We start from the raw sequence: 18327 nt of genomic DNA, 5'->3' as shown, positions 1-18327 counted from the left end.
AGCGATGGCGCCGCCGCGCTCCCGCAGCACTCAGGTCTGGGTGCCACGAGTCCGAGTTAAATCGTTCTTGTCTGGAAAAGAGGAGCGAAGGGGAGTGCTGAGGTGATCGCTGAGGGCTGGAGCACTTCTGCTATGGGGACAGGCTAAGAGCTGCTCTCCGAAGAAAAGGCTCCAGAGAGACCTTACAGCCCCTTCCAGTACCTAAAGGGGACAAGAGCTGGAGGCGGATTTTGGACAAGGACGTGAAGGGATAGGACAAGGGGAAAAGGCTTCAAACTGACAGAGGACAAAGTGAGATTAGATATTGGGAAGGAATTCTTCCCTGGGAGGGGGGTGAGAAACCGGCAGAGGCTGCCCAGAGAAGCTGTGGCTGTCCCATCCCTGGAAGTGTTCAAAGCCAGGCTGGATGTGGCTCTGAGCAGCCTGGTCTAGTGGAAAGTGTCCCTGCCCATGGCAGGGCGTTTGGAACAAGTGTTTAATGTCCCTTCCAACTCAAAACGTTCAGATTCTATTACTGACAGTACCAAGAGCAGCCACAGAAACACTGAATATCCTGAATTGGAAGGGACCCAAAAAGATCATTGAGTCCATCCCCCAGCCCTGCACAAGACACCACAAGAATTACAACTTGTGCCTTGAGAGCGCTGTCTAAATGCTTGATCTCTGCCATGTCTATTTTAGCCTGTAAGTCTGGTTGGACAGGTGACAGAGGGAAAGACAAATACAACGGCTGCTCAATTACCATTACTGGATGCTGGAAGGGGAATTTCTAGTGGGTGACCAGCACCCAATGTCTCATAACTACACAGAGAAAAAAATCACAAGTACCTGAGTTGCTTAAAGGGTATCCAGTTGATTTCCCCCAGCAGCGATGAAGTTGGGGTCAGGAGCCCGACACTACTGCAGTACCTGGTGAGCGGGGGGCATCTCAGGACAGCACATTCCAGGGGTGGAAGGCTGCCACCCCCTCGTGGCCCTGCTTCTTCCCCCAGATTTACACCATGTCTTGCTACTGCAGTGAGATACAGGGATTACTGATGTATCAGTGAAGTACATCTCTGTCAGGGGATGCTTCTGTTAATGCCATCAGTGAGACAGCATCACTGTAAACATCCCTTCTCCCTGACTTGTCAGGATGGCAAATGCTTCTGCCATAAAAAAAACACACCAAAAGCCCATACAAGTTGTTAGCTTGTCATGGATGTTAACCTTCCCTTTCATTACTTTAAATTTACTTTTTAGGAGTCATTTGCCTACCTGTGTGCAAACATGGGTTCTCACAAACATGAACCAATTATTAACAAAACTAGGTCTCCATCTTTCCTCCTCCTGGACTTTCCTAGCTATGATCTTGGATAGCAAAGAGCAGAACATAACATGGTTCTCTTAGTCTGAGCTATTGACAATGCTTTGGAAAGCTGCTCAACCATGCCTACCTATTTTGGATTTTAATTATGCAAATAATAATGCAAATAATTGCTGCTCATACAAATCATCAACTAGACTGAAATGAAAACAAATTCCACAATGAAGTGATATTTAAGCATGGCTGGAATAGCTTGAAAAAAACTGTAACAGAGGCAACATGAAATGAGGAAAAGGGAATTTCTCAACCATCTTCAAGTTTGCCACACCAAGAAAAGTGGTCAACTGGAAACAAAAATTTGCAGTTCATCCAAGAACATGGATCAGACTATGGCAGCCGGTGGGAAGAGATCCAAATACATGGAAATACCATTCACTACACACTTACGCTCCTATTCATGTCCACCTCTTTACCTAATGTGGCTGACGTATCAGCCACAGAGAGTTCTCACCCCCCTTGTAGTTAACTCCAAATCACACAACAACTTTAGGTCATTATAAATTAAGATTTCTGAGTAGTTTGGGTTGAATTACCGCTGGTTGAAGCTGCTGCAGTGGAGTAGAACAGAGTTAATTTCTCTTCCTGCATCCAAATGCCAATCTTTCTTCTGTGGCATATCACACTTCCAAAAGAAAACAGGAAAAGGGACAGTTTAAGCCCAGGCAGGAAGTTGGTTTTGAGGATGAGACATTAAAGGACGAGAAATCCATATCTTCCTTATTTACACAATCCAGACACTTCACACCAGAGTACTGAGTGCTGCACCTAAGAGAAGCTTAGAGGGGGAAGGCAGACATTTCCTCTAAGTTCGAATGGAACATAATGGCATTACCTGAAAAATTTTCTTCAGTTGTAGAGCTTTAAGAAGTGAGTTAGGATCCAGCCCCACACTGATGTCTGAACATTGGATGTCCAACAGTGATTTAATCAACCAGGGTCATGTTCAGAGGCAATGAAGAGCAGCAGGTACCTTCACAGGGTTGTCACCTTAGCACAGAGGGCAGGAGCCAGCATCCAGGGGAGCTTGTTTTTCTCCACAGCACTGCCTGCCATAAGGTGGCCAGTTCAGACTTAGATACCCAGAATCTGTTAAAAATGGAAGTGTAAAGTTCTGGCAGTGGATTTGGAGCAAGAGCATGGATTTCACAGCAATTTTTCACCACTACAGAAACACGCAGCAGTTTAACTTCAGCCACAGATACATTCAAAATAAAGACTGACAAGCTTCAGCAATTCAGAGAGAAGCCACCTTCTTCTTCGATTTTCTTTCTCCCTGACTTTCTCCTGGTAAAGTCCCAAAATATCATCCATGTCCATTGCCATGTGTCAGAACATCTGCTTCTTCAGTGTGTCTCTGCAGATTTCCATCTTTTTCCCCATTTTTTCCAGGTTTTACACATCTTAGCCTAAATAAATGAACGTGGCTCCTCTGTCAGGAGCACCACGTGGACACCTCATGTCTGCTGGCTCAGCCTTCCTGGGTACAGTGCTGGCTGTAGGCACACTGGTTTTTGTCAAGCGACTGCAACATCACTATGAGATGAGATATAAAACGTATGTAAAAGATGGAACATGCACAGAAAACCACCGTGACTGCAAAAACAAATCCATCAGGTCTTCCCCACCAATTGCCAGAGCTGCTCAAAGAAAGGAAGGTTCTGTCAGTTGAGCTGACATAACAAAACCAACATAAACCAGGAGTTGCCCATTCCCCTAGCAGGCAGTGGCAGCATCACAGGCTGGAACAATACACAGCAGGCATTACTCAGTGCTTGTTCTAAAACTAAAAAACGTGTGTCCATGTATAATGCCCATTAAAAAGCACTTGTATCTGCAATACACATTATACTTTGTACATCAAGTTATTTCAATTTTTTTTATTATGACAATTTACATGTCATATTTATATGAAAGAAATGACAGTAGATATTATAACAAAACCATTATGAAAGAAAAGTTACACAATTAGGCCTACAAGCTATAAAATGGCTTCAGGCCCAGCTTATACACAAAGAGTTCTGACCAGACTGTAGTGAGAGACAACGCTGAACAATTCATTAACAAAAATATTGGCACCAGCCTTAACATTTTTTCTTACTTCATTTACAAGGAATACAGTATTTAATCAGTTGTGTACTGCAAATCTAAAAACATTAGCTGTTAATAAACTGCAGTTAACCCTTTGAGCACTATGCCACCATGATTTCCATTTAAAAAAGTTTTAACGCAGCATGTTTTACATGCACGTGATATTACCAGTAGGAGGGAAAAGACAGTGAAAGCACCACCCAATTTATGTGCAACAATAACACTTCCAGTTTTTTCAAGGTATCTCCCCCCCTTCCCACACACACAGTGTGTGTCCCCTGGGTCCTTTCCCTTTGATATTGTAGCAAGTCATGATTGAAGAGAGACTGAAAAAAACAAGGTTCAGGACTCAAAAAATGCAAGGATTAAACTCAACATAAAGAGCTCCGCTTGTGCAACTTTACCGTGTTAATTGTTTAGAGAAAGAAAACAAAAGATGAGGCCAGCTGTGGAAACCATTTTTAAGGAACTCAAGGTGTCTTTGCAAACATACAAACAGCACATAGGAGCAAGACAAAACTGCATTTCATGTAAGTGTATCTTAAATTTTAGACCTATCTGGCAGATTAGTTTCAGTTCTCAAAAGAATACTGGAGGGTAAACATCCACATGGGACACTGAGAATCCCCAATGTCTGTCTCATGGACAGGATCTGTGTCTGTGGGAGAACTACCCTGCACCCAGGAATGGTGACATTATGCGTTTGGGTCAGTCCCATCGTCTCCTGGATGCAGCAGGAGAGCTGTGAAACACAGGCAGGAACCAGCAACTGCACTGGCAAACACAACAGTTTAATGCAGTTAGGGGGAGGAGCATCCTTTGAGTGAATATAAGATAGGAATAAGGTACTGTACAAGATTTTAGAGTCCATATAACGAGTACAAAATAGAAAACTAAACAAGGCTTACAGCTTTATGATTTTGACTTCCTTTTCTACCACTACCTTGAGTGGTAGATTAGTATCTATTAAGGACTTTTATCTGTTCTAACTAACAAACAGTGCACTGTTTACTAGGTCTATCATATGTTTTTGTAGAAGGACTTTATCCCTGTAGAACCACTTAAGTTCTGACAGACTGATCCAAGTGCAGCTGTGTGGGATACAGTAAGAGGAACAAACAAGAATGCAAATTGTGTGGACTCTGACTGTCATCCCTGGAGACAAACATTGTCATAATATTCTACGGACTGATCCCAATTTTTTCTACGTCCACATTGCACAGATGGAGGGACATTATTTATTCCCTCCAGGAAGGAGACATCAAGTACATTTTCCAGTTACTTTGAAATTCAGGATGAGAAAAGGAGGATATCGGGATGATTCTCCTAAATGGAGACCTTCCTTTGGAAATCCAGCCTCTAAAGAACAAGCAACAAGTAGTTTCTAGGCCTGTCCAAGACCTGTCTTGCAAATGGCATGAGTTTGCATACACACTATTCCATTCCACTGCCCTCCATCCATTCCCCATCTCCCCCTGTTATTGGAACAAGCATCCAAACAGCAGGAGTGAGTGACTCTGTCTGCACCTGGGGAACCAGTGAGACTGACTATACACAAAGTGCTGCAAAGTGCACAAAGTAAACCAGCCGAACAAACGGAGCCGCGCCGTCGCTCAGCTCTCCTCAGCAACCTTTGGGGTTGTATGGAGCAACAGCAGATCTACTAGCAGGCACGTGTGCCCCTCTAACTGCAATGCTGTCCCCTCTCCTGCTCCTCAGCTCAGGTGTGGGGCACCAGCATTTACAAAATGATAGTCAAAAACCCAAGTTGTAAGACTTGCTTTCAATTGCAGTTGAATAGGAACACTTTACACACAGTTCCAACTATAAAAACTCATCTACTTTAGAGTGTTTTATTCTTTCCTCCAGAAGCTCTATGCAAAAAAAAACCCCAAACAAACAAACAAAAAAAACCCCCCAAAACAAATGGATTATTTCTGCTGGACTTTTTTTTAACTTTCTGCCTTCCAAAATTTTAAGTGAGATACAGTCCCTATGCTGTTAGGGAAGGGGAGGCAGAAGAGACTACCAGAAAATGTGATCTTAATCCTGTAAACTGTTACTTAGCCAATATCCTAAACACTTCTATGGAAGTTTTAAAAATACTTAAGGACTTGCAAAATTCTGCTGCCGTATTTCTAGAGATTCCCACACCATATGCAATGCAAATTTTTTCCCAAAGTTACTATTTTGTTTGAAGATACTTGATCTTCTACATATATTTATATATATTTATTTTGTCTACCCACCAAATCAGAAGCATACATCAAATGCAAATACATACCTAGTAGGGTACACCCTCCACATCAGAACCATATTACAAGTCTGTGAATAGCAGTCACTGCACATGTATCAAACCCAATTTTCAAAGCCTATATAAAGCTTTTTTGAATTAGGTGATACAATTCTCTTCGTCAAACCAGTTCTGGGGCAAGCATTACTGCCATGATTTATTTAAATCATTGTGTACAAAGTGAATTTAAAAAAAAACAGATACCATAAAAATTCCTTGTTTACTTTTCATAAAAGAAGTTTGTAAAAACACATGATTTGAAATCATTATTTGAAGGTTTAGACTAGAGCTTCCTACTGAAGAAAACTGAAAACCATGTTCTAAGCACCTGAAAACAGAGGTATAAAATGGACCCCCTGACAATGAAGGATTAAATTATTAAACAGTCGTAGCATCTGGATACCAGTGTAGTTCAAATAATAGATGTGAAAAGAAATCAGAGCAAATGTACCACTACCATACAATTTTTCTTTTGTGAACATACATCTTTTGCCCCTCGAGCTTCTCAATTTAAGATCTCTCATCAAGAGTTCAGATACAGCAATTAGAAAACAGAAGTGAACAGAAAAGTCCAACTAAGCAATTACCTCCCATAATATGGAGAGTAACTGAGACACTTAATACAACAAAATCTTAAAGGTGACGCTTCAAAAATGAGCTTTTTTGCAAAAAGAATCTGTTGTTCCTCCTAAATGCTGCTAGACCAGAACAATCTTTTCATTCTAAAAAATTATCAGGAAGATGAAGTGATTTTATAATGCAATTCAGCATGTACAAAATGAAAGTATCAGAAAGTTGATTGTTCAGCAGTGACCTTACTACGGGTTGTTAAATGTGATGTCATTTTCTATCTTATATCAAGAATATGCTCAGGTTTATCAGACTTAAGCAGAAGACAGAGACTGTGGTGAAACCAACCCAGTTAATTCTATCCCCTTTCTGCTTAGATTAACACACCCCATTCATTACTGCAGAGTGGCCCTGCTTGTGTGTTTTTTGTCGCTGAGTCACAGAAGGCCCACACAGGGAAGCAAATAGCCAGCATTTATCTTGGTGGCACAAAGAACATCCACTCCTCCACTTGATTTATATATTCTTCTTCCCAGCAGTGCTACTTAGACTACATACAGAGATCAGCTTTCTTCCCAATCAGATATATACAGAAGAGCTTGCAGGTAAAAAAAAGACAAAGCTTTTAGTAGCAATCATTGTGGAATAAACAAGTTTGCTGAATAAATGCTCTGCATGCTCAGCCAGTAGCTTGTTCTCATTAAAATCAATCCCAAGTCTGTTTCCCATTTCCCATATGGTTTGAAATTTAAGCCCAAAGCTACACCTGAAGATCACTATTCAAAGACACCTAACTTCTGATCTCACATGGAACACAGAAGGGCAGAAGATTGTAAAGACACCAGGAAGACATTTTCACTCTGGAATTACATAGACATATTGTAACAGCATGAATCCTGTGTGATAGCTGGTCTCTTGTCAAAAAATGTTATCTTCCCAAATAGGAGATGATACGTTTTCCACCGAGCAGAAAGCCTTAAAAATGACATTAACACCAAGTTTTAAAATGGTAAAACTTTTCAGAGAATTTTTTTCAGTTTTTCCTTGCACACCATTCCCACTGATCAAAGGAGGAACTCTAGATCCTGTGGGATGAAGCCATATCAGATACCAAGGGTGACTTCTTAGAAGACAGAAAAGTTGCTTTTAAGAAGAGACCTATAGAAAGTACAATTTGGTAACAACTGGCCATTTTTGAAACATGACACTTCTGTTGCAAGCTTCAATGCTCCTATTTTGCTTCCCAGTCTTTCCTGCTTTTAAATTGCTCTAACTCAGTACTCAATTTTTTTCATGATTAGTATATCCAGAATTGCAACTTTTTTAATTTCTTACATACACAAGTACATCCCCACTAAGTATTTAGCTTTTGGAGTTGACTCTACAAGCAAAAATGTTTGATCAGATACTAAAAGGTTCCATCAGACAGCAAAAGAAAATATGGCACTGCCAAAACAAATGAGGAATCGATTACACAGAGTTGATGGATGTGAATCAGTTTGCACTGCAAGTATTAAAAATGCTCAGCAGCTACTACCATGGACACATGGAAGCCTTATGTTCTTCTTCTAACACACAAGTATATTAGAATTTAGAAGCACTACATTTACACATCACCTAGGCGAAGAAAAGCACTAGAGTAGCTTATAATGCTACATATGCTTTCAAGAACTCGTTTTAAGCTTCTGTGGCTCTTCACTACCCCCTTTTAATCATTTAACTGTTAATTGTTAACATCAATAAGGTAGGAAAACATTTAATCTTTGATGAAATCAAACTGCCATGTAGAGAGTGATTTCTTTTTGTTTTTAATCACAAGCTTGCTTAGCACATCAGCTAATGAGCAAGTTCCATCTTTTTGCATCTTTCTGATCCTAGTTTTGTAGCATGATACACTGCTGGAACCCAAACAAGTAAGAGTCACGGAGTGGTTCTGACTGACCTTGTGGAAGAAGAGGTGGGGAAACAAAACCAAGACTTTAAAAGGCCAGAAGGTAAGTAAATTTTGGATCTAGGTTTTCTAGAGAGGTATTTAGTAAAGGCCTAATGCTGGTTTTATTGCAAGAAAACAGAAGTGCTTAATAACAGACCAGTAAATACAATGTAATGGAAGGGAATCAGGTGGGGCAAGAAAGGAGAACTCACTCCTCAGTGGCAGCAGCAGTTTTGGTGCATCCATTGCCGGCAATGGACATAAACACCAGTCAAAAATCCAAATCTCAGAGCAAAAGGATTAATAGATGTGACCTTTTAGGATTTCAATGTTTGGCAGATCTGTTTGAACTGTCTGTGTCCTACATATACAAATGCTATAGCCTGCATCTTAATCAGAGTAAAGAGAAAACAGAATGCTTTTGATGTGCCCCATGTTGATTTGGAGGGGTTTTTATTCCTCCATTGTCTTTTTTTCCCCCCTTGAATAAAAGCTTCATATCACTTCATTCCCGCTCAAAAGTTGAGATGTCTTGGAGTCAAGCGTTTTCTCTCAGAAACTCTGCCTTCTCGAAATCAGTTGGTCACATGACAGTTATTAAACTGTATTTTTAAGAAAATTCTAATGGCCAAAGGCCAACAACTACATTCAAAACCTGCTGATACATCCAGGCAGATAAGGTAAAACCAAAACAAAAACACACACAAACCCCAAACAGGAAACCTCCAAAAGGAAAACTGTTCCATTTGTTTACTTCAATTTGAAGTAGATATTAAGGGCATGAATGGACCAGTCATGATTTATTTGAAAATCCCTCCATCCTCTTATGCACTGTCATTCTGTGGTCAATGCTGTTTGTACAAACACATTTTGTTCAGAGTACTCCGACTGCTGATGAAATTCACGTGGCCGGGCAGTGACCGCAGGGTTCTTTTGTCTGTAAAAGTTCGCAGTGCTTACAGACTTACTTGACATCCAGCTTACAGACTTATTTGACATCAATATGTCCTCCCACTAGACACTGTGCATTGAAGGCCATCTGATGAACTGTGCATGAGATCACTTTAGAAATTCATGGCTAGAATGTTTTGACTGTCAAAAACTTCATTACAGTACACTTCACTGTACAAACACTTTAAAGGATGTTTATTAGGAAAGTCTGCAAGTCATAATGAATAGCAGAGTTCTTGTTTATGGTACCTTCTTGGCCTCTAATAATTCTGTTTGCCTCCAGTATTAAAATCAAACTGCTTCCATGAAGGTGATTACTAAAATGAGCTATGGTATGTTAACCTACAACTCACAAAATGCGACAGTACAGACATTAATTTTGCTTTTAACTGTCTGTTAAGTTGTAATCTAAGTTGTGAACATTTAAATATAATATATATCTCATATGAAAAAGCTAAAGCACAAGTGCTTCTGCACCACCCCCCTCCCATCCCCCCCACCCCTTGAGCCAAACCCACCCCAGTTCCGGTTTGGGCCCTGACTGATTTGGAATGCTTTCTTAGGCCACCCATTTCCACAAATTTGTATGCACTCAGGAAATATAAAGTCAAAAATATACAAATCTCTTGTTGTTATAAGGTTTTTGTGAGTGAAATTACCCAGGACCATGGACTTGGAAGGAGAAGGGGGGTAAGAGAGGGAATTTACAGCAATTCATCTTCAAAGTTCAAAACTGGTCACTTCACAGAAAGACTGCAGGACTGGTGAAATTCTTGCTTCTAGAAAGTGATACTGTAGTGGAGAAATTTCTAGGAAAAATAAAACAGCTTTTAATAACTGGCCCGCTGGTATGAGCTACCGTGGAATAAATTAGCACAAAAATGGAAGTCTTATAACTGTTCACTGTTACAGACGTAATCAACAAGGTCAGTCACTCTCAAAAGTTCATCTTCATCTTCCTCTGGCCCTACCGCTTCCTGCCCACTCCCTGTCCCATTGGGCGCCAGGCTGGCGCTGGCTGTGCTGTCCTTGGGGGCCTGGGTCTTCTCGCTTGGCTTGCCAATCAAGTTCTCAATGGTTTTCCCTGGGCTCTGTCCATTGGTGGAAGGCAAGTCCACCAGGCTGTAGTCCAAAGGGCTTTCTACTTTCCCTACATTATCAAAGTCATCTTCATCATCACTCTCTATCCGGTAGCAGTGCTTCTTGGGGTTGTCTTGGGGGGCTTGTGCTGCTGGCAGCTTATCTGCAGGAGCGGGGGTTTCTGCATCGTTGTTCGCATTTTCACACGCGTCTTCCTCGTCGGTCTCAATTCGATTCAGGCGTTTGCGGACAGGCTTCCCTTCTTCCTCCTCATCCTCTCCTTCTTCCTCGGAATAGTCATCTGTACTTCGCCGACGTTTTCGAATCAGTCGCTTTGACTCCTTTGTGGATTCATCATCTTCAGAGTTCTTAGATGTGTAGCTCTCTGGAAGAAGTAGCAGACTTAGAGCCACTAGCAAATCTCAGTGCAACATTTATTTTTCATCTTTCACATACATCAACAAGACAGTTCTCTGAGCACACACATTTCTGTCTCCTTCCCTAGGTTCCCCAGCCAAGCCAAAAGGCTTGCATTCTTTTTACTTTTTAAATAAACTTCTAATGTAGCAAGTATCAACAATTTATGGATATTCTGTTTCCAAGCTGAGGAGGCTTTGGAAGTAGGTGTGTTCTCGCCTGAAACTGTTAACTCCATGCTGGGAATACAGCACAACTCCATGCCTCATCTCTATACCCTAAAGTATGTGCTTTATTTGCACCCTGACAAACTCAGAACCCAAACAATGTCTACTCTGTCATGTATCTACACACACACACAAAGCTGTACTATACCCCTGCCACTCCCAAATTATATACAACTTCTTCTAAAGTCAAGGAATGCTGCCTGTCACCTCAGGTTTGCTGCTCTTTAATGGGAAGCTTGTTGCTTTGGCAAACTGGAATATTGCCTACACACTGACAGCCTTTACACTGATCTTTGATAGCTGTGATGAGAAAAGATGAAAACTGAAAAATCAAACAGCAAACATAATTTGCTGTCTCTTTGTGATTCCCGTTAGAAATCATGGCAAGTTTCATTTAAAAGGGTATTATTTAATGCAGGTTCAAGTTGATATAGACTATCAGTGTTCCTCTATTTTTAAAGTAATTACAATTCCAGTAACACTGTTACATGTTTTATGATACACTGTGGGAACTATGGGAGAGCCTGGAAAGGTTCTAAATGGTGCTGATTTTAATACATGGAAAGACAATACTAAAAATACCCAAGGAAATGGGATTTTATGAAGTAAAGACAATGTCAATCAGTGAATTGTCACTAGTACTGGCAAAAAAAAGCCACCACAGAGCCTGAGAACAGGCCATATTGAAGATCATGTTTTTGAGATACTACAGACTTGCATCACATACTTTTTCCCTTCACCTAGAGGATACTCTACCACCCTGTAATCTCAGGACAGCCCTTCCAAAACTGAGGCACTCAGGCTATCAAGGACAGCTCATTTTCTGAGTAAGCCTGGTATTCATTGCAACCTGCACCACCCAGCATTTGGAAAGCCAGACCTAAGGTCTGATAAGCCAGGCACCCACAACCCAAAACAGCCAAAGTCAGTGGCTGGTTTTGCAAAAGCTCATTAATTAGCTAAAACATAAAGCACACCAACCACTCGTGGTGTGCCTGACATTACTGAAAGAGGCTTCCTCTGCACTTGGCACAGCTTCTTAAACAGGAGATGAAATAAGTCTGAACTACCAACACATACACAGTCAGGGTACCAAATGCAATGCCCTTCCTTTTACATAAGGCAATCTTTAGAGGCTTGTGGGATGCAGCTTTGTGACCTCTTAAAAGAAAAGTGGTGAAACAGTTGCATTAGTGCCAGTTTTGGAATCCCAACACTCTGTGTCAGGCACAGTAAATTCAGGCCTGGAAATCATGATTAGGGGCAATGATAAATTTGAGAAGTGACTCAGTGCATCATAAAGCACCAGTGGGCTGTTTCAGAAGGAAAGGTTTTCTGAGAAACATCAAGGAACTCTAGAAAGACAATTCTCTGAAATCTTGGAATTATATAACTTTCCCTTCATGCTGATGCTGACATACACCTGGCTCCTGGAAATGCTGGACTGGACTGTTTATTTTACCTTCACTATCTGAAGTAGAGAGCCTGCGTTTATGAACTCTTCTCAACTCCTTCCCATATCGGACACTTTTCTGTGAGCCTTCACTTTCTGAATCTTCCTTATAATTAACTTGTCTCTTCTGATTCCGTCTTGATCTTCTCCTCCTAGTTTCCAGGTAATCATCATCACTGTAATCTGTGTAATCACCACTCTCTGTACGGAACAAAACAGTGAAGTGCATTATTCCATCAAAGCAAAACTGCATCACAAAAAATTAGGTAAAGCTTCCTAATTCAGATAGTTTCCATACAGTGTTTTTGTTGCATTATCTCTATTGGTGTCAAAGACATCTCTGCAAACCCTGACAGTGCAAACAACCTTACTGAATTAGAGTTGATGGTGCACGTTACCAGTGTCTCAGGAGAGTCTGTTCTGCTTTTAAAATTTAAATAAATAGTACTCTACTAGAAGACTTTTAAGAACAGGTAGATGAAAAATGACTGACAAGATGAAACTCCAAAACCTGAGTTATGTAAGTTAACAACAAAAATCAGTTTAATTCAATTGTGGGTTTGCTTAAAACAGAAACCATACAGAAGAAACTTACCATCAATCACAGCTCTTCCTGCACCAGCCTACTGCAGCTAATGTCTTCAAAAATTAAATTTATTTACATCAGTTGAAAACAGCCTCAACCCAACTTCAGCTGCTTTTCACTGAGATATGCCAGAATAATTATCCCAAGATACAGTTCCATAAAAGTCACACATTGTTCCTAAGTTAGTGACTGACATGAGTCACAGATCAAAGTGACATCCTCTTTACTTCCTAAAATATTAGGCAAAGAAACAGAGCAAGTCAGCAAGAACAACCAGCTTCAGAAAGGAATTCCATCTCTGGAGACTGAAAAGAAAGCCTATTGCAGGGCACTTGATTTCCTTAGCTCAAATCAAGCTTAAAGCAGGATCCTGCTTTAAGCAGGATCATATATAGGACAATAATGAGAGTAAGAGAAAAATAGAAACACACAGTTAAGATTATACTTTTAGATATATATGGAATGTTACTGGAATCAGTTGATTTTATCACAGATGTTTGTCCACCAGGAAACAAACAGTTGCTCTTGTGCATTTCAGAACAGATAAGCAATCTCTTTAGACTTCTGCCATTACCTTCATTGATACAAACTTATGATCAGTGCAGTGATGCACTGAGGACAGGAAGACAACAATCAGTCTAATCACTCATATAGTTGTCTTCATCTGTCCATGCATGAACCACCTTTCTTATGGAAATCAATACTTCAAAGCAACTTACTCCAACATGTTCATCATCTGTATTCTAGACAGACAGATAAAACACTGGAAAGTTAACACACACTGCAGTAAGTTAACACTCCTATATAGTTAGAACCTTAAATTCACAGTAAGAGTGAGAAAAAACAAGTGCTCATTTACACAGCACTTTGTGTCTCAAATGAAGCAGAAAGGAGAAGGACAGTCTTCAGAGCAAGATGCTGATCTCATTAAAAAGTTTATGTAGTGCACAGGTACTACTCTCACACTTCAAACCATGCCAACAGAAAATGAAGTAGTTGAAGGACAAGTAGAATAAAGTGAATTATTAGGTTCTTCTGTGATGCAAGAGTCCTCCATTACTAAAGATTTTAAGGATCATTCCAGAAGAGAGAGATTCAAGGTGTTTTTCTTTGCTTTCAAGCCTCCCAGAAAACACAGAATGCCGTACAACTGAAGTTTTCTTCCATAAAAGTGAAAGAAAATGTTTCTGTCAATCTTTTTCATAGGTGCGTTCAGAAGGTCCTCCACCAGCTATAAAGAAGCACACTTTTGTCTCCATCCTCTTTCCTATAATCATGTGCCAAACAGGAGAGGTACAGAGGTAGCTGCAACTATCCACAACAGTGGCCTCTAAAATCATAGCACAAGAATTTATTTAAATACATAATTACCTAGAAATACCAAGAACCTAGAGCTCAATACCAGTTTCCTGAAAAATACTGACAGCACAACAAGTAGAAAAATGCTTTACAGCAAAGATGACATCTAACTTGACCAAAGCAAGCAAACAAGTTAGTGTCAGTCATGACAAAAACTCAGACTGCTATTCTCCCTCTCTCCAAAACAGTATTTAAAATATCAGATTGCTTATACTCACCAGACTCTCTGCTTGAATTTTCCTCAGACTCTTCGTCTTCATCATCTTCAGAGTATTTTTTCTTGACTGTTTTCCTTCGTAACCGCCGGCTTTGCCTCATGGGCCTGGAGAGGTGTCGCCTGGAGATACGGGCACAGAACTCGGAGTCACTGTCCTCATTTGATGGTGGTTCATCTTCACTTTCATCCAGATTTTCCTCTGATATTACAAATTCATCCTGAGATCTGGTCAAAGGAGAACCCCAGACAACAGAGATAGGTATTACAGCCAAAGGATTGAACTAGTACTTGTATTTATCACAAGCAAATGATAAGGATCATTTTATACAAAACAAAAAAAAAAGCAGAAATCTTATAATGAGGAGCAAAGACCCAGAGAGAGATCAAGCTGCCACCTCACTGACATGAGGTTTCAGCTGTGTGTTTGAGATACAGCTCTACAGTGCATGACATAACACAGCAGACTCAAGAGCACATGGAGATAAACAGTGTGTCAAACCAACACTGCCAGTGGCATTAACATAGGACAGATCCTAGAGTGTTCTTATGGTTCACTGCAGTGTAATAATGTCTGCATAGCAGTAACTGTGGAGGGGAAAAAACATCGACCATGTTCTAGCAAAGGTGATCTTTCCTTCACAAACCCAGCATTGTCCCACACAATTTCTGAGAATTAGAATATCATATCTTAACACAAAACTATGTCTCTAATGCAAAACATGCACCTCACAACCTTATGAACTTGTAACATTCCCATAATTTCAAGTGAGCCAAGGCTTTTTAAAAAACTATTGAGCACTGAAGGTACACAGTCACTTGCATTTGGCTGCCAGCCAAATCCGAATTCCAGTGTAAGATCCAGAAGGCCCTAAGCAGAGGATGGAGCTGAAAATGCATGAGCACATTTTAACAGATCAATGCACTATTAATTCTGTTACATTTCCACAAGCTACACTCATTAAAAGGAAATTTCCAGCACATGTAGCTCAATTATTCAGAGTGCCACTGAAATGTCCTCAGCATAGTCACAGGTGAAAAACAAAGCCCAAAACTTGCATTTATCATGTATAGATTTTCCATACACTTAGTAAATTGACTCAATGATTGCTGTAAAGCTTTAAATGTTACTGGTAAAGAGCCTACAGCCTCACGCTTCCTTTATGCTTCTTTGAGGCATAAAGTTTATCTAAAATTAGCAGCTTTTCTAACTTCAGTAGTGGCCCAGACTTATTGATGAAAAATTCAGTGGAAACTGAGTTTCAATCAGCCAGACCAATATTAATTTAGAGTTTAAATCTTCACATGATAAGTATTTGTTTTCTAGAGTATATAAACCACCTCTTTGTTTTCAAACTCTACATCCTACAGAGCAGCAATCAAGAACTAATTTCAGAGTCTGCCTGTCAAGATCTAGATATTCTAAATAACGAAAATTTTCCTCTTCCAATTTCTAAACAACAATCAGAAAAACTGTCAATTTTTTCTAAAAAAAACCCCACAAAAACAGGATTTTTTAACTCTTATTTTTAAAAGGAAACAACCAGCCTCATTTTAGCTGCATTTTTTGTACAGATTTCTACTCAACAAGTCACATCAGCCATAGAAGTGAGCCCACCTGGCTCCTTTACTAACAGAAGCCTGCAGTGAGGCCTCAAACATCCCAGTAACATTTCCAGAATGCGTTATGCTTAAAATACAAATTGGATGATGTCTGCACATGGATCCAGAGTGTAGCTTTTCCAGTACAATGACATTCCCCTGGGCCAGGAGGACTCTACGGTAGGGTGTTTGGAACTGGGTGATTTTTAAGGTGCCTTTCAACCCAAAACATTCTATCATTCTTGGATTTTTACTGGTACTGTGCAGTACCATTACAGTACTGGGAGCATGCTCCTGATGATCATTTCAGGGGCACTGCAGAGTCTCAGATGCCTGTAGAGGTCAATGAATTGTGGTGGGAGTTAAATTGCAGGCCTACCCATCACTGATCTTGAATTCATCCTCACTCTCTTCTTCATCCATGTTACTGTCACTATCCAAGTCATTTAGTCGCCGTCGTTTCTTGCGTCGTGCTGCAGCAGCTCTTTGTGGTCGCTTGTTTTCCTTCCTTTCCTCCTCTAGGATTGTAGAAATGTCTTTTCCACGGTGACCTGTGATATTCGACATGTCTTTGCCTCTGCCAATGCCTGAAATCAGTGACAGAAAGGGGAAACAATAGCAAGTTTATTTTCTTGTTTCACTTCTTACATATCTTTCTTGCATGTACTCAACTTCAGTTTATTTTCTGTCAAGCAGAATATTTTCTTGTCAAACAAGACTCTGTCCAGAGTCTTGCTCCTGACACACACAGCCCAGCTGTGGTCACTTGGAAATATTATGAAATATATGAAAATATAATAAAAATATGGAGGTCCATGCAGAAGGTCATGGTTAAGTGTCTGCATTCTGATGCTCAACCCCAATCCACATTATTACCATGCCAATGCCTTTTAAGAGGGCAATTACCAGAAAATACACCTTTTTCATAGTGCTGAATACCCTTCTTGGGAAATGAAGGTTTTCAGTTGCGGCTTGGCCAAGAAGTGGAGTTTTTGAAAAGGTACTTAAGTGTTGAGACTTGGTCATTTTTACTGTAATAGACTTTGTGTTACACACCAACAGACACACAGTTTTCAGATTGTCTACATACATCCACAAGCCTCTGAAACTGGTGAGTGTGTGGAGGTGCCAAGGCCAAACAACATGTTTCATGGCTGTTTTCTCCAGACAAGTTAAGAGAAGCACAAATCCACCTCCATCCCTCAGATAGTGCTGAATATCTCTGTTTTGGTCCCAACAGAGAACAGAATTTCACTTTACTCGTGTTCAGCTGAAAAGTGGTAATAGAGCTGGATGAACATTAAAACAATTTGGCACACCCAGTCTTTAGGGGGTCCAACTGCAGACCAATTGGTGAGCCCTTTTTACAGGGGACAAATGTCAATAGTACTGCTGCCATTCCAATCTCAAATCCAAAACTTACTCATTATATATATAAAAACCTGTACAGACTGGATTTAACTATCAACTTTTACTAATTTTCTGACATCTTTTGGCTGTGTGGGATGGCCAGTCCTAAGGGAGATTATTTAGTTCACATTGAAAAATACAGCAGTAAAAAAATTCCTGGCAAACTACAGAGTTTAAAGGAGAGGATTGTCTTTGTTGCTTCTCATACCAAAGTAAATTTGCTCTCCAACTTCTTATCACCATTGCAATGCAAAATAAGTAACATCACAAACATACCTCCTCCATCAGCCTCCTTGATATCATCTTCAATTGCCTCATCAATTGCCTCATCAAATTCATCAAACCTAAAAATAACAGCTTCCATTTACCACTTTGAAGTGAACCTTAATTAAATTGTTACAAAAACATACCTCAAAATCTGAAGAAATTACACTGCACAGACAGAGAGCTGGATACATAATTAAATAATAATGGGCCAGAATTTTAAAAAATGGCTATTTTATAATCAGTTGTGTTTTTTATTTCTATTTGCTTTCAGATTATTTACCACTGTCTGTCTTACTATTGAGTTACATGAGCAGAAATCCCCTTCCATTTTACACAAAAGACGTCTGAATTGAACAATATATTATCTGGAAGTTCTTTAAATGGTTTCAATAGCATTTTTACACAAAGTATTCATCATTTTTTCCACAACTTTATTAGATCACATTAGCTCTACCAACCTTCAAAACAGCCTGAGAATCATCTATTAAACTAATTGTAAAATTTTTTATTC

The 18327-nt window shown here is 40.0% G+C and overlaps 1 protein-coding gene across 2 annotated transcripts in view; it reads right to left on the bottom strand.

Annotated features, from left to right (window-relative positions):
• Positions 1-3228: 3228 nt before the first annotated feature.
• RSF1 (remodeling and spacing factor 1) overlaps positions 3229-18327 on the bottom strand; it is a 66901-nt gene continuing 51802 nt past the window's right edge. For both annotated transcript variants that reach the window (XM_086882333.1, XM_086882334.1), the window contains 5 exons: positions 17826-17893; positions 16519-16726; positions 14542-14765; positions 12388-12579; positions 3229-10666 (listed from right to left, as the gene is read on the bottom strand). In XM_086882333.1, the coding sequence (XP_086738459.1) occupies positions 10092-10666; positions 12388-12579; positions 14542-14765; positions 16519-16726; positions 17826-17893 (1267 nt within the window). In that variant the 3' untranslated portion in view covers positions 3229-10091. The remainder of the gene's footprint in view (positions 10667-12387; positions 12580-14541; positions 14766-16518; positions 16727-17825; positions 17894-18327) is intronic.

Source organism: Cyanistes caeruleus, chromosome 3 (genome assembly GCF_971803275.1).
Source record: "Cyanistes caeruleus chromosome 3, bCyaCae1.hap1.1, whole genome shotgun sequence".
NCBI lineage: Eukaryota > Metazoa > Chordata > Aves > Passeriformes > Paridae > Cyanistes > Cyanistes caeruleus.
Note: the sequence above shows the minus strand (reverse complement) of the source record. Positions and strands in the feature narration are given on the sequence as shown.